Genomic DNA, 25239 nt, shown 5'->3' with positions numbered 1-25239 from the left:
ATATCTGGACCTCAGCCAAACCTTCAGCTAAGTTGCTCGTGATATGCTCCTTAATACAATGGTAAAGCATGGCTAGATGATACTACTGTTGATGGACTGATAATTGTCTAAGATATTGTACCCAAGTATCCTTGTTAATAGTTCCATTTCAGCTAGGAGGGAGATATCAAATAGAGTGCCATAGAATGTGTAATGGATTCTAAGCTATTCAGTATCTTCATCAGTGACTGAAATGAGGGAGTTAAGGAGTTCCTGATCAGCTATGCAGATAGTACAAAACTGCTGCAGCTGGATAATACTTTAACAGGAAGACTTTTTTTAAAAAAATCTAGATATTTGAATTGTGGGTTGAAATGAACAGCATGGAATTCTTAATCTTGGAAGGAAAAATGAAAGGCAGAAATATGTTAATAACAATTGTTCCAGAATTTATTTATTTATTTATTTATTTATTTATTTATTTATTTATTTATTTATTTATTTATTATTTACATTTCTATACCGCCCTTCTCCGAAGACTCAGGGCGGTTTACAGCCAAGTTAAAAAGACATACAAAAATTAAAACACAATATTTGAAATTTAAAAATCTGAAACCATAAGGCCGAATATTAAAATAACAAGAAATAAAACCACTCAATTAAAAATTACTCTTAGGCCAACCCTGCTCGTTGAAACAAAAAAGTCTTGAGCTCGCGCTTAAAGGCCCGGAGGTCGGGAAGAAGGCGTAGCCCCAGAGGCAGTTCGTTCCATAGGGTAGGTGCCCCAACAGAGAAGGCTCTTCCCCTGGGGGCCGCCAGCCGACATTGTTTAGCTGACGGCACCCGGAGGAGACCCTCCCTGTGGGAGCGCACAGGTCGATGGGAGGCTATTGGCGGCAGTAGGCAGTCCCGTAAGTAACCTGGTCCTATGCCATGGAGCGCTTTAAAGGTGATCACCAACACCTTGAATTGCACACGGAAGACCACCGGCAACCAGTGCAGCTTGCGTAGGAGAGGTGTTATATGGAAGCTCCGAGACGCTCCCTCTATCCCCCGCGCAGCCGCATTTAATGGATTAACCGTCCATTTTATTTATAGAATTCTATAGAATGGAGGAGATCCACATTGGCAATAGTGCATGTGAAAAGTATCTGGTGTCCTTATCAACCACAAGTTTAACCTTAGCTTGCAGTGTAATGCAGCTGCCAAAAGGCAAATGCTAATTTGGGGTGCCTTAACAAAAACATTGGTTCTGATCACAGTAACTGTTCACTCTAATTTCACACAGTCAGACCCTATTTGAAATAAATGTCCACTTCTGGGCATCACAGTTTGAAAAGGATTGTGATGAATTAGATAGCAATAGCACTTAAGACTTATATACTGCTTCACAGTACTTTACAGTCCTCTCTAAGTGGTTTACAGAGTCAGCATATTTCCCCCAACGGTCTGGATCCACATTTAACCAACCTCAGAAGGATAGAAGGCTGAGTCAACCTTGAGCTGGTCAAGACTGAACTGTTAAACTGCTGACAATCGGCAGTCAGCAGAAGTAGCCTGCAGTACTGCATTCTAACCACTAAGCCATCACGGCTCATGAGTAGTACTATGACTTTTTTATTGTGTTTGTAAAGACAGGATCCATCCCTTTTGTTGAAATAATGCCATTATTGTTCCTTCGTTAAAAAAAAAAGGAGGTGGTAATAAGAGTCAATAGAAAAATTATTAATGGATTAATTCATTAAATATCCTTGGACAGGGATTTTGCAGAATTCTAACTTAAGTATAAGTAGTGACAATACCAATACATGGAAAAGCAATGCAGGTTTATGCTTAAAAGGAGGTCATAGACCAAATTTAACTCTTCAGCATTTCAGTGAGAAATGTATGACTATTGTATATTTGTTGATTTAGAAAAGCATACGAAGAACTGAATAGCCTTGAATTATGGAAATTTTTGCATGTATTAAACATTGGTTGATGAATGCAATAGGGTAATATTTTTGAGAGTAAAACAAATGCCTAGCAAATGGTTTTGAGCAGGATATAATGTAGTATGTTACCTTGCTGGTTTAATGTATTTATAGATAAATGTATTGGGACTCTATAAATGAATAATAATTTCTTAACCTATAATAACATTAAACAAACAAGTCTAATATGTGATAATGTTAGAGTTGTGTTCATGGGGACATGAATGCATGTGTACTTTGAATACAGATGGTGCCATTTTGCTGGTAGAAAATTCAAATGATTTGCAAATGTTAAATGAATTGTATGATGCAATGAGGAATATGGATCTAAAACATAATATATCAAAAGCCATTATAGTTGTTGTTTCTGATCTTCGTATAATGTAGCTTACTCTGAAAAGAAATAATATCTATGGATATAGTGTACATATAAATACACATTCCTACACACATAAATCATTTAGAGATACCTTCAAATTTGATAGATGGACTCCTTATATGAGATCAGCGCAAGAGCACATTTTTTAAAAAAAATCCACCAAAAATATTTTGAGTCAGCCAACGTTTATGCAAGTGAACAAATATTAACAGAATGGGTGTATAAACCATGCATATGGCTGTTTTAGAATAAACAACAAAATTGAGATCTACTTAGTTCAGTAGTGCCCTTAGTTAGGGCCGTGGTGTGGCTCAGGCTGTAAGAAGCCTGTTATTAAAACACAGCTGCCTGCAATTACTGCAGGTTCTAGTCCCACCAGGTCCAAGGTTGACTCAGCCTTCCATCCTTTATAAGGTAGGTAAAATGAGGACCCAGATTGTTGGGGGGGCAATAAGTTGACTTTGTAAATATACAAATAGAATGAGACTATTGCCTTACACACTGTAAGCCGCCCTGAGTCTTCGGAGAAGGGCGGGATATAAATGTAAGCAAACCAAAAAAATAGTGCAGCATTACTCTTTATCCATAAAAATATACTGCATATGGCTCATAATCAATCTTCACTATAAAGCAAATTTTTAAAAAAACTATTTAAAATAACTATTAATTTATGCAGAGATAGGAGAATCATTCAAAATTTCTGTATGATGAACATATCTCTATTTCCAGGATTACTTTGACATTTATTTCTAAATAAGATCATTTTTCTTGAGTAATTCAGAATATTGTACTAAATCTCATTCTCCTTTTTAAGTGCCACCAGTCACTTGATAACTTGTGACGTCTTTCATTCTATCCATTAGCTATGGATAGCAGACTGAAACTAAGCCAGCTCAAACGATGGGTAGGTTCTAAGTTGAGTTATATAGAAATATTGCAGGATGAAGTAAACAAGAATCAAATAGTAAGTAAGACAAATGTTTGTCTTTTCTTTCTTAATACAGAAAGTAAAACTGACATGTATGCTTGGGAATTCCAGGAGTTGATTATTTTATTATTTTTAATTAATTACATTTGCTGTAGACTATAATACATGAATCAGAATATAAATGAAACAATGTATGTAGCTCAGGAGTAATGGTGAATGCTCATTCTGAGTCTCCTAACTCCAAATATTTCAACGGAATTTGCTTCGAAGGAAATTTGCTTAAGATAACAAAATGCCCACTTTATTATTGTACCAATTGTACTTTCTGCAAAGTGACAATATTATTTGCTTTTAAATTACTGTCATCTTTTTTTTAAGATATGCATCTGAAAGGATTGAATTTTCAACTGATGATTGAAATTAATACAAAAACCTTGTTATTACCTTGCAGTTAAAATGCTCTCATGTTTCTGTTTCTTCATCTTTTTCAGAAATACCAAGACTGTAAATCTGATAATGATAAAGAAGATGCTTCTGGAACATGTCAAAATATAAACCCCTCGGAGCAAAGCAGGTTTCCATTTAATTCTCTATATTCAATTCCCAAAGCTGTAATCATTTCATCAGACCTAGGAGGGCATCCCATCTCATTGGAAATGGCTCTGGTAAGCAGATCTTATCAATTAAGCATGAGCTGAAACTTAATCTTGCCAGAATTAAGGAAACGGAGAATTCTTATCCAGCCATGCTGTTAGGATGAAGACTGCAGTATACTGCTGTTAGAATAATTAAAATAGATGTTTATGGGGAATGATCACTTGAAATGCACAAACCTGATACCTCACTAGGTATATAGAGCAACATAGACATTAGAACCAGATCTCACAAGAAAAGACGATGCGTCTGAAATTACATGAGTTATTTTGGTGAAGAAGAGCTTTCTCTTTTTGGCACCCTCTTCTACTAACTAGCTAGCATATAAACCAAGGTTAATGAAACACTTGCCTAACACTTTGCTTGCCTAACAAGCAATGCTCAAGCAATCAAACCACATTATGATTTAATATGATGGCCTGGTTTACATAACCTGCTAAGGCATAGTTGACTTCTATATTATAACCTAATTTAAGATAGACTAGCAAGTCAAATGAATTTAACCACCTCCATGATTTCACATCCCCTAGTTCCAGTGCTATTACCTACCACAATCTCTGTTTGAAAATGTACTTCCAGCACTCCTTAAACAGGCATAACTGCCTCTGTTTATTTTGTTGCTGTAGTGTTGTTCTGGAGACAGGACATCAAAATTATATTTAATGATCTGCCTTGGAAAGGATTGGTTTAAAGGGGTTTCAACTCTACAGCCAGGACTAACTTGGAGGCTTATTGCCATCCTTATTTTTTTATTTATTTATTTACATTTATATCCCGCCCTTCTCCGAAGACTCAGGGCGGCTTACAGTGTGTAAGGCAATAGTCTCATTCTATTTGTATATTTACAAAGTCAACTTATTGCCCCCCCTCAACAATCTGGGTCCTCATTTGGCTTTCTGGGACTTAAGATGCTTAACCAACACCCAATTTTCATTGCCAAGGTTGCAAAACAAAAGGTTGCAAGAATGGGGTATGCCATGCAATTCCCTTGTTTTGGCATGGTTGCTCAGTAATATAATACATAATAATAATACTATTATTATATTATATTATTATAGTAATATAATACATAATAATAATACTATTATTATATTATTATAGTAATATAATACATAATAATAATACTAATGTAAAACAGAGGAAATGCTCTTTACTCTCAATGACATTTTAAGGATGGTTTTATTGATTGCTTTGTGAGCTAGTGATTTTACTTTCTTTTTTCTTCTATCTCTATATAGTTTGGCTCTCGGGGATTTTTTTGTTTTTACTTGGCTCTCTTTTTATTATGTCCTGCAATAATTGTACACATGAGATTTTTAATATATCTACATCACCAAGAGATCTTTGATTGTTGGCCAACTTAACAGTGAATTAAATAAATCTATTTTTCCCATTCAAAGGAATTGCGAAGGATGTTATTTGGAAACACGTTTCAAGTCTTCGACTATGAATGGAAAAGATCGTATTTCAGGTTTCACCATCCATTTACTGATTTGGCCTATGCCTTAGAGATGGATAAGGTAATGTCTGCCCAACATTTTTTTAATTGATAAGTATTTTATCAGGGTCTCACCTATTTACTGGAAGGTCCAACCAAAGCCACTATCCTTCTACTTCAGTTCCTTCTTTCTTCTCTTTTCTGGAATAATAAAAATAAAAATGGGTATCAAGCAATCTTGCTCACTTAAAGAAATATTTATATTTTTAGACCAGCATTCTGTAATAGATACTAGCACAAAGTCTAGCACATATGGAGAATGTCAAGTAGTAAAATACTTTCTTAACTGATTATGTGATTATTATATTTGCATTTTCTAGAGAGAGAATTGATAAATCTATCCCATATAGGTTCAGAAGTTTCCAGCTGACTCTAGCAACAAAGTTCTCCAAAACTTGTCATGTAAAGTCAAAAAAAAAACATCTGCATGCCAACTGTCTGTTGGCAATATTCACCTTTCAAACTAAAAAAAAAAATTCATAATAATGCGAGCCAGTTTGTTGTGTTGTTTAAGATGCTGACCAAAAGACTGAATTCTAGGCCTACCCTAGGCATGAAAGCTGACTGGGTGACCTTGGACCAGACACTTTCTCTCAGCCTACCAAGCTTGTTATTGTAGGGAAAATAAGAGGAGAAAAGACTATTTGCCAGTTTGAGATATTTATACAACTAAAGGCAAAGGTAAAGGTTCCCCTCACACATATGTGCTAGTCATTCCTGGCTCTTGGGGTGGTGCTCATCTCCTTTTCAAAGCCAGCACTGTCCAAAGATGTCTCCGTGTCATGTGGCTGGCATGACTAAATGCCAAAGGCGCATGGAACGCTGTTACCTTCCCACCAAAGGTGGTCCCTATTTTTTTTACTTGCATTTTTTACATACTTTTTGAACTGCTAGGTTGGCAGAAGCTGGGACAAGTAACAGGAGCTCACCCCATTACATGGCACTAGGGATTCGAACCACTGAACTGCCGATCTTTCGATCAACAAGCTCAGCATCTTAGCCACTGAGCCATTGCATCCCTATTTATACAACTAATAAAGGATAAAAAACTAATAAATAATAATAAGCAATAATTTATTAAATATGTATGCCACCTGATTTACCCACTCATGTAAATCTGGAAAACACTATATATACTCAATTTGTGATACAGTACTTCCTGGGTCTGGCCAGATCTATGCTTTCCAAGACCTTCGCTTGATATCTTCTTCCTGCCTAGGCAGATAGCAAAGAGCTAATAGATTTTTGTTTAATTTCATGACATGGAAAAATGTTTGCCAACTATTGTTCTAAATAGAGCATGGGGATGTACGTATGTTGGTCAAAGCTCAGTCTCCTGTAAGCATTGCATAAGGTACCCAATATATTGGATTTGTATCATAGTGTAAGCAAATCACAGAGCAATTCACTCTTGATTTTGTTTTTTCAGGGTGGAGCTACAGCAATCCAGATGGCAGTACAGGTTCACATCATGAAACACTTTTTGTTTGTACACAACAAAGGAGAAAATATCTCCCTTCAAAGGTAAGGAAATGTATATTGTATTTTTCAGAGTATAAGATGCACTCCCCCCCAAAAAAAAGGGTGAAAATTTGGGTGCGTCTTATACACTGAATGTAGCCAAAAATGCGAGGCACAGAGGAGGCAATGGTCTGCGGCAATCCCTGCAGCCTGGAACAGCTGATTGGGGGTATTCTGGGAGACTGATCCACCCACCAATCAGCTGCTCATGCTGAATCAGGCTGCAATTAGGTGCTGAAGCTGACTTGGCTGTTCACTATTTGCTGCAAGGATTGTCAAAGTTTGCAGCAGCAATCACATCCAGAAAGTACACACAAGTAACTGATTCAGCAGGATTCAATAACTTCTCTTTATATATAACATAACACATGAAGTAAATATACAATACCAAAAGCAAGTTTTCCAACATGGTAGTTGGAAAACACAAGCAGAGGAGAGGAGTTTCAGTTTCATTTTTAGTTTCAGAGATCAGCACAGCATGCAGCTTTAGAAGAGTTGAACTAAGCCACACCCAGGCTCCTTGCTGTCTCACTTCTTTGTTGCTCACACAGCAAATTCCTCTACAGAGGAATTATTGAGTCTGTCATTTGCACCTCTATAACTGTCTGGTTCGGTTCTGCAACCCAACAAGAAAAACACAGACTTCAGAGGATAATTAGAACTGCAGAAAAAATAATTGCTACCAACTTGCCTTCCATTGAGGACCTGTATACTGCACGAATCAAGAAGAGGGCCGTGAAAATATTTGCAGATCCCTCGCATCCTGGACATAAACTGTTTCAACTCCTACCCTCAAAACGACGCTATAGAGCACTGCACACCAGAACAACTAGACACAAGAACAGTTTTTTCCCGAAGGCCATCACTCTGCTAAACAAATAATTCCCTCAACACTGTCAGACTATTTACTGAATCTGCAGTAATTAATTTAATTTAATTAATTTAATTAATCGTTTCATAGTTCCCATCACCAATCTCTTTCCACTTATGACTGTATGACTATAACTTGTTGCTGGCAATCCTTATGATTTATATTGATATATTATCATCAATTGTGTTGTAAATGTTGTACCTTGATGAACGTATCTTTTCTTTTATGTACACTGAGAGCATATGCACCAAGACAAATTCCTTGTGTGTCCAATCACACTTGGCCAATAAAATTCTATTCTATTCTACTGTTCCAGTTTCCAAACAGTCCTCAACTCTGTCACAAAATTACAGGGCACTAGCCAGATGAATACCAATGGATGCTGGTAGGCAAAAGCAGAACTTTTTTTTCTTATTTTCCTCCCCAAAAACTAAGGTGCATCTTATACTCTGAAGCATCTTATACTCTGAAAAATACACTGCATCTGAGATTGGGGGAAGTTGTAGTTATTAATTTCTAGATGGAGCAGGAAGAACATAGAAGAGGTAGTCCTCAACTTATAATCACAATTAAGCCTAAAATTTTATGTTGCTAAGCGAGACAGTTGTTAAGTCAGTTTTGCCCCATTTTACAACTTTTCTTGCCATGTTTATTAAGTGAATCACTGCAGTTGTTAAATTAATAACACCATTGTGGAGTGAATCTGGCTTTTCCACTGATTTTGCTTGTCGCAAAAAGTGATCATGCAACTCCAGGACACTGCAACTGTCATAAATATGAATCTGTTACCATGTGGGGATGCTGCAGTGGTCTTAAGTGTGAAAAAGAGTTGTAAATCACTTTTTTCAGTTCTATTGTAACTTTGAACGGTCACTAAACAAAACTGTTGTAAGTTGAGGACTGCCTCTAATAGCATTTTCAAATCATGACTTAGAGCAGAGAGACACTGCTTTCTCTGGACTGAAAGCATCAGTTGGCCTGAGTTGGACTTGAATTGACCTTGAACTTCAGTCCCCAAAGTCAAAGGTAATATCTAAATCTGATTTTATTTCATTTATTCTTGAATTTAATTAAAATTAAAACATAATTACATTTCTCTCCATTCATTCATTTGTTCAAAGAATTTGGAGGTCTTGATGACCACATCCAAGGCTTAATGGGATCCCTTGTGCCTCTAAAACTGCAGGATTTGCAGTTATTTTCATGTGAAGGGCTATAAGCCTCTGATCTTCCACTCTTCTCCCACAAGTCCAGAGAGGGAATGTAACCTCTTAATTAGCCATATGTAACTTCATTTTTCAGACAGCTCTCAGTCCTAAATTTGAGGAGTGGATTTGCAACAGAACTCCCAAGTAGAATCACTCCAGCATCTATTCAATTCATGTACATGTTAATTTGCTGCCATATCGCTATCCAGTGGAGAGACACTAAAGGGTAATTTCCACTGTGAGTTAGGAATAGACAGGAACTTTATAATTTGCATTAGGAAAACAATATAGAGAATATAACACAGAGAAATAATTTAAGCAGTAATAAGCAGTGGGACTTAGTGGGATGAATCTTTATGTACTCAGCAGGGAAGCCTAATCATAGCTAGCACTCTCTGCCCATTACACTCAGCCATCTTAGTTACAACTCATTTCAACAACATAATATATAGTAGAACTGATTCCTCCCATCTTCTTCCACAAAGAGGGAAACCTTCCCTCTGCAAAAAGAATATCAGGGAAATGGTCCCCCTCATTCCATTTTACATCACTCCAGGCTCCAGTGTACTTGTCATCCTCCCAGCATCAAACCTCAAGTTTCCTCCAGCCTGTTCTCCTGGCAATTTCTTCACAAATGAAACCTACCAACCATTCTCTCTGTCTCCGCACATTATCTGGCCTGCTAGGCCACCTCCAAAGTGCCTCCTCTCTGTTTCCAGAAAGGGGAGTCCCAGCTATCAAAGTGATGTATATTTTCATTTATTATCTATCTATCTATATTCTATCTATCTATCTATCTATCTATCTATCTATCTATCTATCTATCTATCTATCTATCTATCTTCTATCTATCATCTGTCTGTCTGTCTGTCCGTCCATCTATCTATCTATCTATCTATCTATCTATCTATCTATCTATCTATCTATCTATCTATCTATCTATCCATCGATCAATCCATCCAGTGGTGGGATTCAAATAATTTAACAACCAGGGGTCTGCCCTAATGACCAGCTGGGTAGGCGTGGCTCAGTGTGACCGTGTGGGTGTGGCCAACTCAACATCACTCACGTCAATGAGCACTTCACCTTAGCTGTTACAATGTAATAAGGGTTAACCAGAGAGGCAGTTTCTGTAAGCAGGGCAATAAAAATTAGACTAGAAACAACACCAGAATGTTTCCTTCTTGCCTTCCTTATAGGATTAGCCCTGTAAAGTGGGAAAAAACAAAATAAGATTTCTTTCAACAACCGGTTCTTCAGATTGCTTAGAATGTTAACACCGGTTCTCCTGAATAGGTGCGAACTGGATGAATCCCACCACTGTATGTATGTATGTATGTATGTATGTATGTATGTATGTATGTATCTATCTATCTATCTATCTATCTATCTATCTACCTACCTACCTACCTACCTATCATCATCATCATTTATTGTCTATCTATCATCTATCATCTATCTATCTATCTATCTATCTATCTATCTCTCATCTATCTCTTTCACCTGGGGAAGGGAGGAATCAGGGGTGACGGCTTCATTACGTCCTCCAACTGGTCTGGTTCTGGCTCCAGGAGCCGAGCCAAAGGAATCGGTGCTCCCAAGGTAAGCCTTACCGGCCCTTCCCCCTCACTTTCAGGCATGGGGCCAGGTTCAGGGGCTGGAGTCACAACACATTTATATGCTGCCCATCTTGCCTAGATGTGACTCTAGGTGGATCAATAAAAACAACAGGATGTAATACTGAAACATTAAAACAAATATTAACACTAAAACTGATTTAAAATGGGCAAAGGTGGAAGGGAACAAGATGCACATGGAGAGGAAATGGGGTCTAAGCACTTCCAGAATGACACATGCCCATTGGGACCCCAAGCCAGTTGACAGAGCCAGATTTTCAGGCCCATTTGGAAGGCCAAAAGGGTGAGTGCAGATCTCACTTTGGGGGACATGATGTTCCATAAGGTGGAAGCCACAACAACAAAAAATCTTCTCCTGGATCCTGCCAGCCAGAATTCCTTGACCACTGAGATCTGCTGGTGCAGGTAGGAAGAGCCAATCCCTTTGGGGTCGTCAAGTAATCTGAACGCATGTGAACCTGCACAAAGGCTGCTGGGCAACATTCTGCAGACTCAAGAAGGGTGGAGAAATCATGGTGTTTTGTTGCACTTATAACTATGAGGTAGCCCTTAATAGCGGCTCTAACTCACATGGGTTGGGTTCATCCCTGATTTCCTCCTTTTAGGTCTTACTTACTGATGAGTAGTATTTTTCTCTCCATTGATGTTGATCCCTTGGTCACTTCAGGCTGCCTCTCTCTAGATTAACTTCTTTTTGCTAACCATCCCTCTAGGCTAGTGTTTCTCAATCTTGACACTATTACATATTGGACTTCAGTTCCCGAAGTTTCCCAGCCAGCATGTTGACTGGAGAATTCTGGGAACTGAAGTTCACATATCTTGAGTCACTATGGTTGAGAAAACTGCTCTAGGCTAAACTACTGCTGCTCAACTTTCTCCTTCTTTGCACCTGTTTGTCTGTGTGTGTCTCTGCTTATATTCATAGCTTGTTATCTCTCTTTTTGTCTCTGAGGTTCATTTCTTGCCTCTTTATGCCCTTGGGAAAGAACCCTCCCTTCAAGAGGTGTCCATTTATGATTTTCTTACCAACTCCAAGCTCTCTACGAATAGAATAGAATAGAATTTTTATTGGCCAAGTATGATTGGGCACACAAGGAATTTGTCTTGGTGCATATGCTCTCAGTGTACATAAAAGAAAAGATACGTTCATCAAGGTACAACATTTACAACACAATTGATGGTCAATATATCAATATAAATCATAAGGATTGCCAGCAACAAGTTATAGTCATACAGTCATAAATGGAAAGAGATTGGTGATGGGAACAATGAGAAGATTAATAGTAGTGCAGATTTAGTAAATAGTTTGACAGTGTTGATGGAATTTGTTGTGTCTTGCCCGCTCTCACTGCAGCTGGGGCCTTCTTATCTGCTTCCGAACGCTGAGGAATGTCCTAGTATGCCTCCCGGCCCTAGCCCTGGCTCCATGCCCAGACAGGCTGAGGAGGAGGAAGCACCTCCCAGCCCCAGCCCTGGCTCCATGCCCAGACAGGCTGAGGAGGAGGAAGAACCTCCCGGCCCCAGCCCTGGCTCCATGCCCAGGCAAACGGAGCAACTAGACCCCTCCCCCTCCCCCACAGCATGTGAGCCTGAGGGAGATCAATTACCAACAGCTGCCGATTGGAGTGACTCTCGCTTCAGAAGAATTGATAGGCGGCGGCGTCAGACGGAAGGGAGGGGCAGGCCTGGATAAGTGCTGAGTCATGGAGCCACACCCCATGGCCTATATAAAGGATCTGCTTTCTGGCATTCTCTGAGTCAGGCAAAGTCGAACATATCTTGCTGAAGTCACTTTCTGGTCTCCTGCCTGCCTTGAGGACTTTGCTAGGACTTTGGCAGAGCTGCAGAGGCACGCCTGATTCAGATTTCCCTGACCCGGCCGTCAGCAGAGGAGTGGGACACGACAGAATTATTTGCTTAGCAGAGTGATGGCCTTCAGGAAAAAACTGTTCTTGTGTCTAGTTGTTCTGGTGTGCAGTGCTCTATAGCGTCGTTTTGAGGGTAGGAGTTGAAACAGTTTATGTCCAGGATGCGAGGGGTCTGTAAATATTTTCACGGCCCTCTTCTTGATTCGTGCAGTATACAGGTCCTCAATGGAAGGCAGGCTGGTAGCAATTATTTTTTCTGCAGTTCTAATTATCCTCTGAAGTCTGTGTTTTTCTTGTTGGGTTGCAGAACCGAACCAGACAGTTATAGAGGTGCAAATGACAGACTCAATAATTCCTCTGTAGAACTGAATCAGCAGCTCCTTGGGCAGTTTGAGCTTACTGAGTTGGCGCAGAAAGAACATTCTTTGTTGTCCTTTTTAATGATGTTTTTAAATGTCCTTTTTTAATGATGTTTTTCCATTTTAGATCTTGCGATATGATAGAACCTAGAAATTTGAAGGTTTCTACTTCTATGATCAGCCACTTTATCACTTTGCTTAATCTCTTTTCACCTTAGCATCTCCAAAGATCTTATTTCCTCTGCTTTTGACCTCCCTCTGCTAAACATGTGAAAGTACTGTATTTTTCACACTGTATTGTGGCCCCCAGCAGTCAGCAGAGCTGACAGTAGATTTGGACAGTGAGGAGGTTGGGGAGGAATGTGGGCCAGTCCTGGAGTCTGAGGAAGGCTTGGACAATGGCTCTGAGTCAGAGGCAGAGAGGGGGCCAGGGCCATCTGGTAGTTATTTGATTTGATTTGATTTTTGATTTGATTAGATTTTTATACCGCCCTTCTCCCGAAGGACTCAGGGCGGTGTACAGCCAAAAGATAAAAACCCAATATATATACAATTAAAACAAAAATTTAAAACAGAGCATATTACAAAAGTGGCCGACATTAAAAATTTAAAATTTAAAACCCTAAAATAATAAAACCCCAATTAAAATTTAATAAAACTATTAAAACTGTTAAGCCAGTCCCGCCTGAATAAATAGGTGTGTTTTCAGCTCACGGCGAAAGGTCCGAAGGTCGGGCACTTGGCGTAGGCCAGGGGGAAGTTCGTTCCAGAGCGTAGGAGCTCCAACAGAGAAGGCCCTGCCCCTGGGGGCCGCCAGCTGACATTGTTTGGCAGATGGCACCCTAAGAAGACCCTCTCTGTGTGAGCGTATGGGTCGGTGGGAGGCATGAGGTAACAGCAGGCGGTCCCGTAAGTATGCCTTCCGAGCCTCTGAAATCTGACATCAGTGAGGCAAAAGAACATGCACAGAGCTGCCAGAAAGCAAGAACAATTAAGAAAAAAAAGAGCGACTTGGGAGTAAGACTTGGAGATGATTGGCCCCTCCCATAAGACATAAAAGAAGAGCAAAGGGACAATAGCCTTTGTAGGAAGCAATTAGTTCATATAGTCAATTCAAGCTCTTAGAAGTCCATTTGACTCTGTGCTCCATTTGGCCTTGCAAAACTAATTGATAATTAGGTTTCTAGCAGTGTTTCAAAGGAGATAAAGTTGGGTGCTTATCAACATTACCCTGAAAGACTGTGTCAGCTCAAGCAGACATCTGTCGGAATCTTCACAGACTGTTTGTGAATCATTCTGGGCTATGAATGACCATAATGCACAGCCGTTTCAATAAAAGAGGTTTTTGGAGACTAAGATTGTAATTTATGGTTTCTGAGGAAGCCTAGGTCAGAACACACTATAAGACGCTCCAGACCAGGGGTCTCCAACCTTGGCAACTTTAAGCCTGGCGGACTTCAACTCCCAGAATTCCAGCAAAGCTGGATGGGGAATTCTGGAAGTTGAAGTCCACCAGGCTTAAAGTTGCCAAGGTTGGAGACCCCTGCTCCAGACCATAAGACGCACCTAGCTTTTGGGGAGGAAAACAAGAAAAAAAATCTGCCTCTGCCTCCCAGCAATTTGCCTCCTTGCAGCAAACAGCCTGCAAGCTGTTTCAGCACAGCCTGATTAAGCACGAGCCTGATTTAGCATGAGCAGCTGATTGGTGGTTGGATCAGCCTCCCAGAATACCTCCGATCAGCTGTTCCAGGCTGCGGGGATTGCATTTAACATTAATCCTGGTAAGTTTCATCATCCAACTTAAGAAACCGAGATTTGAACCTACCTTGTTGAGCTCAACATAGATCATAGTTTCTTACTCCATAATATATGACATACCTGCAGTTAATAAAAGGAACCATTTTGGAAATCTTTTCTCAGTTACTTAGGAAAAGCCATGGTGAGAGAACACACCCAAGTCTTACATATCTTATTTTAACATCATGCTAAATTATGGTTTGGCTTTTGAGAATAAACCCAACGCCTTTTGAGAATAAAAATCAAAGAAATTGTTCAGAATCTACTGATTTACTTTTATGGTTCCCTATGACCTCTTTCTGTTTGGCTTTCCAGTATATCTGAAATAAGCCTCAAAGAGCGAGAAAAAACTCTTACAACAGCACTAGCCGATATTCTGTGGACAGCAGGAGAAAGTCAGAGAGCAACTATCTGCCTTATCACGGATGACACTTACTTTACTGCAAATACTGACTATGAAGTGGATCACTTTACTGAACAAGTAAGATAAGCTATTTTAAAGATCTGGAAGGGAGAAATATTTTAGTTGAGTTTAGACCAGGGGTGTCCAAACTTGGTCCCTTTAAGACTTTTGGACTTCAACTCCCAGAGTCCCTCAGCCAGCAAAGCTGGCTGAGGAACTCTGGGAGTTGAAGTCCAAAAGTCTTAAAGGGACCAAGTTTGGACACCCCTGGTTTAGACCCAACCTCAAAAGTACACAAGCTAAGAACGAATGCCACCTATTCAAAGCCAGAATCTAAGAACTTAAGTAAAAGTACAGGTAACCCTTGATTTACAACCATTCATTTAGCAACCATACAAATTTACAATGGCACTGAAAAAGGTGACACACAATTGGCCATTTCTGTTGCAGCAGGCCCACAGTCACATGATCAAAATTTGGGTACTTGGCAACTGGCGTGTATTTACGATGGTCGCAGCATCCCATTTGCAATCTTTGCAGCCAGTTTCCAACAAGCCAAGTCAATAGAGAAACCTGGATTCACTTAATGATCACATGATTTTTTTATTTTATTTTTTTATTTACATTTATATCCCGCCCTTCTCCGAAGACTCAGGGCGGCTTACAGTGTGTGATTCACTTAACAACTGCAATGATTTGCTTTACACTATGGCAAAAATATCCTAAAATAGAGTGTGACTCACTTAATAACCATTTTGCTTAGTAATGGAAATTCTGGTCCCAAATGGTGATGTATGTATGTATGTATATATGTATATGTATATATACATACCTACATACATACATACTACATAAGTCAAGGACTATCTATAATAGTGAGAGGCTATTTGGGAAAGACTGCTGTATATGATAAAGGAGGAAACCATATGTGGGATGCAAACATTCAAACAACCCACTAGAAGCCAGGAAAAAGTTAACTTTTATTGTTATGTATCTTTAAATGTTTTGGCGGGAAACAAGCACGTTGCTGATTGGTTGAAGCCGCCGGTTAAACAGTATAAAAGGAGAGGTTTTTCCCAGCCAGGTTGCTGGGTTCACCCTACATTAAAGAGCTGTTGTCACTACCCTGGTCTCCAGCCTCGTTACTTCCCGAACTTAACACTGGCGACGAAGGTGGGATCTCGAGGCTAAGGAGCACCAGAACCGAGCTGAAGCACGGAGGAACCGAACCCAGCAAACCCAGGGCAGAAACGCGGAGATGGCCAGTTACACTCCGCCCGCGCCGTTTGACCCAGCCAGAGAGAAATGGGGAACGTACATGACCCGTTTCGAAAGCTTCCTAGAAGCAAACGAACTGCAAGGAGTTCCAGACAACCGCAAAAGGGCATACTTCTTGAGCCACTGCGGTCCCGAGGTCATTGACATCGCGGAAGCCCTGGCAGAGCCAACGCCGGTACAATCGGTATCGTGGCAAACTCTGCAAACCATGCTAAAAAACCATTTCGCGCCAACGCCGTCCAAATACGTGCGGCGTTTTGAATTTGGAGAGCGCCGACAGCTAGAGGGCGAATCCATCGGCGACTACATGGCCGCCCTGCGGAAAGCCTCCAAAGACTGTGGGTACCGAGACCTGGACGAGGCGCTGCTGGAGCAACTCATCCGTGGGGTCAGAGACATGCGTTTGCGGAGGCGGCTGCTATCGAAAAGCAATCTAACGCTGGCAAACGCCCTGGACGAAGCCAGAGCGCATGAAATGTCCACCCAAGCGGCGGAGACCCTGCAACAGCCACTCACACCGAAGGTGAGCACAAAATCAACCCCGGTGCACCAAGAAGAGATCCAGACCGAATCCGACGGTGAGGATGAGGAAGGGGTTTGTCGAACCGAGAAACGTGGCAAAGAAGACCGGGACGAATGCGGAAGTTGCGGAGGTCAACACCAGCGCCAACACTGCAAGTTTAAGGACGCTACATGTCGGCGGTGTGAGAAGAAGGGGCACCTAGCTCAAGTCTGTCGAGCTCCCCAACCTTCCCGCCGAAAATTCAAATCGGCCAATCAGAGCGCGGGATCGGCAAGGCGACCCGTGATTGGCTCAAACAAAAAAGGCGCGAACTCGAATCAAACGACGGTGATCATAGGCCGCGCCACAACCCGGGTGGAGAAGAAAATCTTCACCAAGCCCAAAATAGAAGGAGTACCGTGCCGACTAGAAGTGGACACCGGGTCAGCGATCACCATCATGTCCTGGGACACTTTGGCGAAGGCGTTGCCATCAGTCGCGAAGCGCCACCTGCAAACACAACGGCTACGAGTCCACGACTACCAAGGAAATTGCATCCCTGTTCGAGGGACCACCTCTGTCCGAGTCGAGTACGGACCACACAAGAAGACCCTGCCCATCACGATCGTCGAAGGGACCCTGCCTAGTTTGTTGGGACTAGACTGGTTCCGTGCATTGGGCATGGGAGTGACTGGCATCTACAGAAGTGACTGTAACCTAAAGACACACTCATGAACGAGTTCGAAGATGTCTTCAAGGACTGCCTGGGCAAGTACAAGGGGACCTCTATTTCCTTCAACTTAGACCCCCAGGTAGCCCCCATTAGGTTAAAGGCAAGGAGAGTCCCTTTTGCCCTTAAACCTAAGATTGACAAGGAGATAGATAAGCTCATAAATCAGGGGATTCTGGTGCCAGTCGATCACGCAAAGTGGGAGACACCAATCGTCACCCCAGTAAAACCAGATGGGTCAGTTAGAATCTGCGCTGACTACAAGGCGACGTTAAACAAAGCCTTACCGAAAAGCGCTTACCGGTTCCGTGGTGCAACACTTGCTGCACTCGTTGGGGCAAGGGCAAGTCTTTGCAAAGTTAGACTTGGCTCAAGCCTATCAACAACTGCCCGTGAGCGCCAACACAGCGAAGCCCAAACGATTGTAACTCACAGAGGTGCTTTCAAGTGTACCCGATTACAATTTGGGGTGAGTGTGGCACCGGGGCTGTTCCAAAATTTAATGGAACGACTTCTGCAAGGGCTCCCAGGGGTAGTCCCCTACTTCAATGATGTATTGATATCAGCCAAAAATTTAGAAGAATTGGGGGAGCGCTTGAGAAAAGTTCTGGGCATTTTCCGGTCAGCCGGACTAAAGGTTAAAGTGAACAAATGCCAGATAGGGGTAGAATCCGTCGAGTTCTTGGGCTACCGAATAGACAAGAAAGGAATTCACCCCACTGAGAGCAAGGTCAAGGCAATCAGAAAGGCTCCAGCGCCCAAAAACAAAACAGAGCTACAGGCATTCCTGGGGTTAGTGAATTTTTACGCGGTCTTTTTAAAAAACAAGGCGACCGTTGCTGAGCCGCTGCATAAGCTTCTGGGAAAGAATACTGTTTGGTCTTGGGGAAAGTCGGAAGCTAGGGCTTTCGAAGCAGTAAAAAACCTACTCTTGAGCGATAGCCTACTGATCCAGTATCATAGCTCATTGCCATTATTACTGGTTTGCGATGCCTCCCCTTACGGGGTGGGGGCTGTGCTAAGCCACAGACTTCCAAACGGCACAGAAGCCCCTATAGCCTTCTACTCCAGAACGATGTCCTCCACAGAGAGGAACTATAGCCAGTTGGATAAGGAAGCGCTAGCAATTGTGTCAGGGGTAAAAAAGTTTCACGAATACGTTTTTGGTAGAGACTTTGAAATTGTTACTGACCATAGACCGTTGTTAGGGATACTGGCTGGTGACCGCCCAACGCCTGTGGCACTTTCGCCACAGTTGACCCGATGGACTATCTTCTTAGCCGCTTATTCCTACAAGCTACAGCATCGACCGGAAAAAGAAGTGGGGCATGCGGACGCTTTAAGCAGATGCCCACTACCAGGGGCGATCGAAGACCCCACTCCGGGGACGCCCATCCTGCTAATTGACTCTTTGGACTCTGGCCCAGTCACATCTAAGGAGGTGGCTCGGGCATCATACCGGGACATTACTTTGAGGACTGTACTCGGTTGGGTACAAAGAGGGTGGCCCGCTGCGCCGGGCAAGCGTTTTAAGGAATTTGTAAAAAAACGTGGGGAACTCTCGGCTCAAGGGAGGTGCCTGTTGTGGGGCGATCGAGTGGTGATTCCGGAGAAATTGAGGGAAAGAGTATTGGACCTCCTCCACGAGGGTCACCCAGGGATCGTAAGGATGAAGGGGCTAGCAAGAAGCTATGTTTGGTGGCCACTAATGGACTCAGAAATTGCTGAGAGGGTAGGAAAATGCCAGGCTTGCCAAGAGTCCAGACCTCTACCCCCAACGGCCCCAGTCAGGGAATGGGAAAAACCCCAAGGGCCCTGGTCGAGAATCCACATTGATTTTGCTGGCCCTTTCCACGGCCAAACCTTCCTAGTGGTAGTCGACGCTTTCTCTAAATGGTTGGAGATCATTCTCATGAGATCCATGACAGCCGAGGCAGTAATCGCAGCCCTGCGGCATCTATTTGCAACCCACGGGTTGCCCGACACGCTAGTATCCGACAACGGCCCGCAATTCACGGCAACCCAGTTTGAGGAATACTTGGCAGATGAGGGCATCCGACATGCCCTCTCTGCGCCTTTCCACCCTGCGTCGAATGGCCTTGCAGAGCGTTCCGTCCGGAGCGCTAAAGAGGCATTGTCCAGACTCAAGCCAGGTGACTGGCAAACAAAGATAGATTTCTTTCTGGCCGTTCAGCATAGAACCCCCAGCACTGCTACAGGCAGAAGCCCAGCCGAATTATTGATGGGACGGAAGCTCCGGTGCCCACTCGACCGGTTAAATCCCCATTACACACCAGAGGGTTACAAGGGGGAACTGGAAAAAACGAGAGAAATGGGAATAGGCGACCGAGTGTGGGCCCGCAACTATGGGGACGGCCCAAGTTGGCTAGCAGGGCAAATCATGAAAGCAACCGGTCCAAAGTCATACTTAGTTGAATTAAAAGACAACCGAGTATGGAGGCGCCACATAGATCAAATCAGAAAAAGAATAACCGAGCAATCCGAGCTAAATGAAACAGACCCTGACCACACATTATTTGAACCCACAGCTGACCCTAACCCGGGAGAGGCGCAAGACTTAGCTGAGTTCCCGGAGGTCCAGCGACGCCATCAGGTTCCCCTTGGAAACAGCAGGGACGACTCTGCAAGTAATCCAAGGCCGGATGGCCTAGCAAAAGAGCCGGAAAATAATCCAGGGCCGGATGGCCTAGAGAAAGAGCTGGGAGGAGCAAAAAGCCCCTCCGACCAGCTCAACCCACTCCCAAGGACTGAACCGCGCAGGTCCGAAAGAATCAGGAGACGCCCAGGTTATTTGCGTGACTACGTCGAAAAATAACATGTAAATAATATGTAAATATAGGTAAAGTGTTTTCTGGGAGGGGAGGAGTGTTATGTATCTTTAAATGTTTTGGCGGGAAACAAGCACGTTGCTGATTGGTTGAAGCCGCCGGTTAAACAGTATAAAAGGAGAGGTTTTTCCCAGCCAGGTTGCTGGGTTCACCCTACATTAAAGAGCTGTTGTCACTACCCTGGTCTCCAGCCTCGTTACTTCCCGAACTTAACATTTATGTATTACTTTGCTGCTCTTTAGGAGACATCAACATTTTTCTAACCCAGTGAAATCTGGCAGATTTTGCTAAGGTGAACTCTAGGATATGCGAGATACATAATTCAAATCAGAATAAACAATACTTGTCTCTGATAGTGCTGAATGAGGTAATTAATATGCCTCACAACATTTTTCTATATTTTGTTCTTACTGGAATCCATCCACTTTATGGGCATTCTGTAGTTCTTAATATTTCTTTGCAGGTTCAACTGTTTGGCTTTTTTGAGAAAGAAACAATGCAGCAGTTTATCTTGGATCACATACACTGCGTAAGTAGAGGGTGTGCAATTAGTTTACAAAATTGAATCTCTTCCAATCATTTTTCTTTTACTATACTCAGAAAGAGAACTACAGTTCTGTGTATTTTTCTCTTAAACAATTACCGTATTTTTCAGAGTATAAGACGCAGCTTAGTTTTTGGGGAGGAAAATGGGGGGGGCGGGGAATCTACCTAACAGGTATTCATCTGGCTAGTTCCTTAGTCTGGTCAGCTTCAGCACATTAGTTTGCTGTTTTTTATCCCCTGCTTGGGGATAAAAAACAAGCTTCTAAAGCACAACTGATCTTTGGAGAGAGAAGCAATAAGAAAAGCAGGCAAACCACAGAGATAAAGGGCTGAAAAGTCGGAAGGAGCAGGCAAAGTGCTTCACTCGCTATCGCCTCCTTAGGGCTTAAAAAATAGCTTTGAAAAAGCTACATTCAGAGTATAAGATGCACCCAAATTTTCAGCCTCTTTTAAGAGGGAAAAAAGTGCATTTTATATTCCAAAAATTACAGTACTACCTGTTTACTAGGGATTATTCTTAAATCATCCTACACAGGATTGCTGTCTGGTTCAGATCCAGAAGAATAATCATGTTTGCTTTAGTACGGAAAAGGATTTTTTCATCTTGTCATCCAAAATCTGGCTGTTTCTCCAGTTCCTGGGTTAGAGTGGGTAGTGGGTCCTGTCTACTTGGTTGTTGTTCTTCTAGCATTTGGTTCTTTTAATTGCATTTAAAATTATTCTGTGTAAAACCCAGAGTTGTTGTAGAATTGGGAAACCGTGTACATTTTTAAATAAATAAATAATTCTGTGCTGGTGAAGAATTTTGGAAGCTGTAATCCCAGTATATCTGAAAAATACCAGGTTAGGAAAGGCTATTTTGGATAATATTGTAATTAAAAACAAGAAACAACATCTAATTACAATTCTCAGAAAAGTTGGGCAATGTTAAAATAATTCTTGTTTTCTTTAATCTATTTGAATCAGCTGAACTCTGAGGGAAGTCATGGGGTGATCTTATTTCTGTATAGTTTACTTTTCTCCAGGACATTTGAAAGGTAAAATGTTTTTTCCCCTTTTTTAAATACTTAGAGTTAAGTTAAGCAATTATTTACCAATCAATGTGTATGCCTTAAGATTCTGAAAATGTTATTTATATTAATCGGTAAAGAAAGTTTTAGAAGATAAATTGATCCATATACTATCAATACTCAGAGTGCATCAAGGACTCCACTTAAGTTCCACAGAGAATTTTTTCCAATATATATAGATATAAACATAGCCCTTGTTTGCAAACACTCCCATTATTGTCCCTTGGAAAAAAGAACCTTTGGTATCTGGACTCACTGGATGTTTTTCTGCTGGTTGCAATGTCACAATAAAAATAACAGAATTATAACCAGGTACTACCGTGTTTCCCCAAAAATAAGACCCTGTCTTATATATTTTTGAACCCCAAAATAAGTGCTTGGCCTTATTTTCAGGGAGGTCTTATTATTTTGGGGCGCATTGAGCAAGACTGGGCTCTCTTGCCATCTTACCTGATTTCCAGCTCTGTCTCCCTAACACTTACCAAAGGAAATGGCGAGGACTGGCTGTGCATGTGTTTAAATATTTTTGGGGAGGGCTTATTTTCAGGCAGGGCTTATTTCCAGGGGAGGCTTATTTTAGCGCATGTGCTCAAAAGCCTGATTGAGCTTATTATCAAGAGGATGTCTTATTTTCAGGGAAACAGGTATTCAAATTATAAATCCAAAGCCAAAGTAGGAAAGAAGAGGATTAAGAGATGCAGATGATTTTACAGAAAGGCTCTTCAAAAAAAACACCCTTCAATTAAATGATCCTTAATTGTTCAGTTTCATATTTTTTATATCTTTGCTTATTATTTCCATATCCTGCCTCTCAAAGGGAGGTTTATTTAATTATCTTCCTTCCCATTTTAACAATTCCATAACTCTTCTATGTAAATTTAACTTGAGTGTTTATATAAAGGAAGGCCGGGCATGATCTCAATAATATGTAAAAAAAATGAAATGTGCTGTAAAATAACAAACAATCGATTCATGCAGAATGACCTTCATGACTCAATCTCCCAGCTAGGTCTGATGCTTTAGTTAATATTACACCTTGCAATGATGTTAAACATAGTTCATTCTCTGCCCTATAGGCTTTGCCACAGGACAGCTGAAACAGGATTTTGTGTAGATGGCAAACTATAAATGAAGTGAAGTTAATTAAGAGTTAAACTATAAGTGAAACCAATACTGTAGCATTTTCCCTGTGTTTGGCTGAACAGGCTTCAGAGAGATCTTGACTTCACCACAACTCATCTGTTACAATGTAGACATGGAGACATTAGCTGCAGACAAGTAAGTTTCTATATGTGAAATTTATAGTCTTTGACTACTTTTCATAAGTACATAAAATGAAAAAATAATATGCTGCTATACTTTAATGTTTCCAGTTACTGGGCAATGTTGGGTTTCAGGGTTTAGAGATTGTAGCCAAGACAAAAGATTTCCTGATTGTTTTGCCAGCAGCTGCAGCTGACACCTTCAGAGGCAGGGTGGTTTGCCTAGCAGACCGCAGGCAACTAAGCAGCAATTTACTGGGCTCTTGTCTTTAAAGTCAGGTGTCCTGATTCTTAATACTACCTGAAAGTGTAATGTTGGTCCTTTCTCCCTTTAGGCAATTCTGAATCTCATTTTAACTGGCAGGGCAAGTCCACATGTGTTCAACGGATGCCAAAAGCTTGACACTGAAGGCAGCATGCAAAAAGTACTGCATGGAATTCTCTCCCGCAGTGAGGTTGGCTACTTACGATGGAGCAAGGAAGAAACAGAAGAGTACAGATCTCTACAGGTGTGGAAAAAAGAATTCAGCTGACAAGTATTTGAAGGAGTTTTGCTCCCTTGATTAGCCAGTCCGGTCCCCATAAGGGGGGCTCAAAATAGCTTTGAGACAACATGGGCCAACAAGAGTAGGAACAATGAGAAACAGCCAGCAGATAGAATGTAAAAAACATCTTTATTGGCGAAATAAAAGTTTGATCTAGTTTAGCATTTTCTTCTGACAGGGCCAAGCAGGTGTTAACAAGAAGCTCATAAGCAGATGTAAATCCTATAATCCCTTCTCCCAGCAACTGATAGTAATACTGGACATTATATGTGCAAGGAAGATTTTCAGCCTCTGAGCAGAGACACTCACATGCAGCCTGCACCAGGCCTCCCATGGTCTCTCCACCCCTCTTAGGCACCCTGCACTCCTTACTCTACTGCCGTGATGGTGATCCCTTGGTACATGTGCCACAGGTGGCATGCAGAGCTTTTGTCTGCGGGCACACCAGCTGTCACTCTAGCCCATCTCCATGTGCACGCACCTCCCACTGGCCAGCTGGTTTTCGGGTCTCTGCTGTGCATGTGCGGGGGATAATAATAATAATAATAATATTTTAATTTGTATACCGCCCTTCTCCCGAAGGACTCAGGGCGGTGAACAGGCAGATAAAATATACATACATACAATAATTAAAAACATCCCTTAAAAAACTAATTTAAATGCCCAAAATATTAAAAACGTACTTCCCCATAAAATCACAGAATTTTAAAAACCCATCCAATAAAAATAAGAATCAGGCTAGTCCAGCCATACGGAATAAATAAGTTTTAAGTTCGCGGCGAAAGGTCCTAAGGTCAGGTAATTGTCGAAGTCCGAGGGGAAGTTCGTTCCACAGGGTCGGAGCCCCCACAGAGAAGGCCCTCCCCCTGGGGGCCGCCAGTCGACACTGTTTGGCTGACGGCACCCTGAGGAGTCCCTCTCTGTGGGAACGTACCGGACGATGGGAGATAGAAGCCGGCAGTAGACGGTCCCGTAGATAGCCCGGTCCTAAGCCATGGAGCGCTTTAAAGGTGGTAACCAATACCTTGAAGCTGGTATGGGGTGCATGCAGGAGATGTGCACGTGCATTCGTGGGGGGCAGGGCACATATGTGGGGGAGCTCACATTGCATTTTAGGGGTTCACACGTGTGCGTCCCCCACGCTCCATTTTGGGCCTGGAAGACCTCCTGCTCCAACCTGGAAGCCAAAACAGGGCACGGGAGGGCTGCATGAAGCTCCCCCGCCCCATTTTGGACCTGGAAAGCCTCCTGCACCAACCTGGAAGCCAAAAATGGGTGAGGGAGGGGCATATGTGCAGGGGGTGCTCGCATTGTATTTTGGGGTTGCACATGCACGCACATGCTTTGGCACTCAGCACCAAAAAGGTTAGCCATCACTGCTC

At 41.9% G+C, this 25239-nt stretch overlaps 1 protein-coding gene across 1 annotated transcript in view; it reads left to right on the top strand.

Moving 5' to 3' along the window:
* MINDY4B (MINDY family member 4B) overlaps positions 1 to 25239 on the top strand; it is a 37797-nt gene that overhangs the window by 9222 nt on the left and 3336 nt on the right. The window contains exons 4-11 of the mRNA XM_058187101.1: positions 3751 to 3924; positions 5314 to 5433; positions 6841 to 6935; positions 14988 to 15153; positions 20898 to 20963; positions 21947 to 22017; positions 23256 to 23328; positions 23648 to 23821. Coding sequence (XP_058043084.1) covers positions 3751 to 3924; positions 5314 to 5433; positions 6841 to 6935; positions 14988 to 15153; positions 20898 to 20963; positions 21947 to 22017; positions 23256 to 23328; positions 23648 to 23821 — 939 coding nt within the window. The remainder of the gene's footprint in view (positions 1 to 3750; positions 3925 to 5313; positions 5434 to 6840; positions 6936 to 14987; positions 15154 to 20897; positions 20964 to 21946; positions 22018 to 23255; positions 23329 to 23647; positions 23822 to 25239) is intronic.

The sequence above is a fragment of the Ahaetulla prasina genome, chromosome 6 (assembly GCF_028640845.1).
Source record: "Ahaetulla prasina isolate Xishuangbanna chromosome 6, ASM2864084v1, whole genome shotgun sequence".
Classification (NCBI taxonomy): domain Eukaryota; kingdom Metazoa; phylum Chordata; class Lepidosauria; order Squamata; family Colubridae; genus Ahaetulla; species Ahaetulla prasina.
Note: the sequence above shows the minus strand (reverse complement) of the source record. Positions and strands in the feature narration are given on the sequence as shown.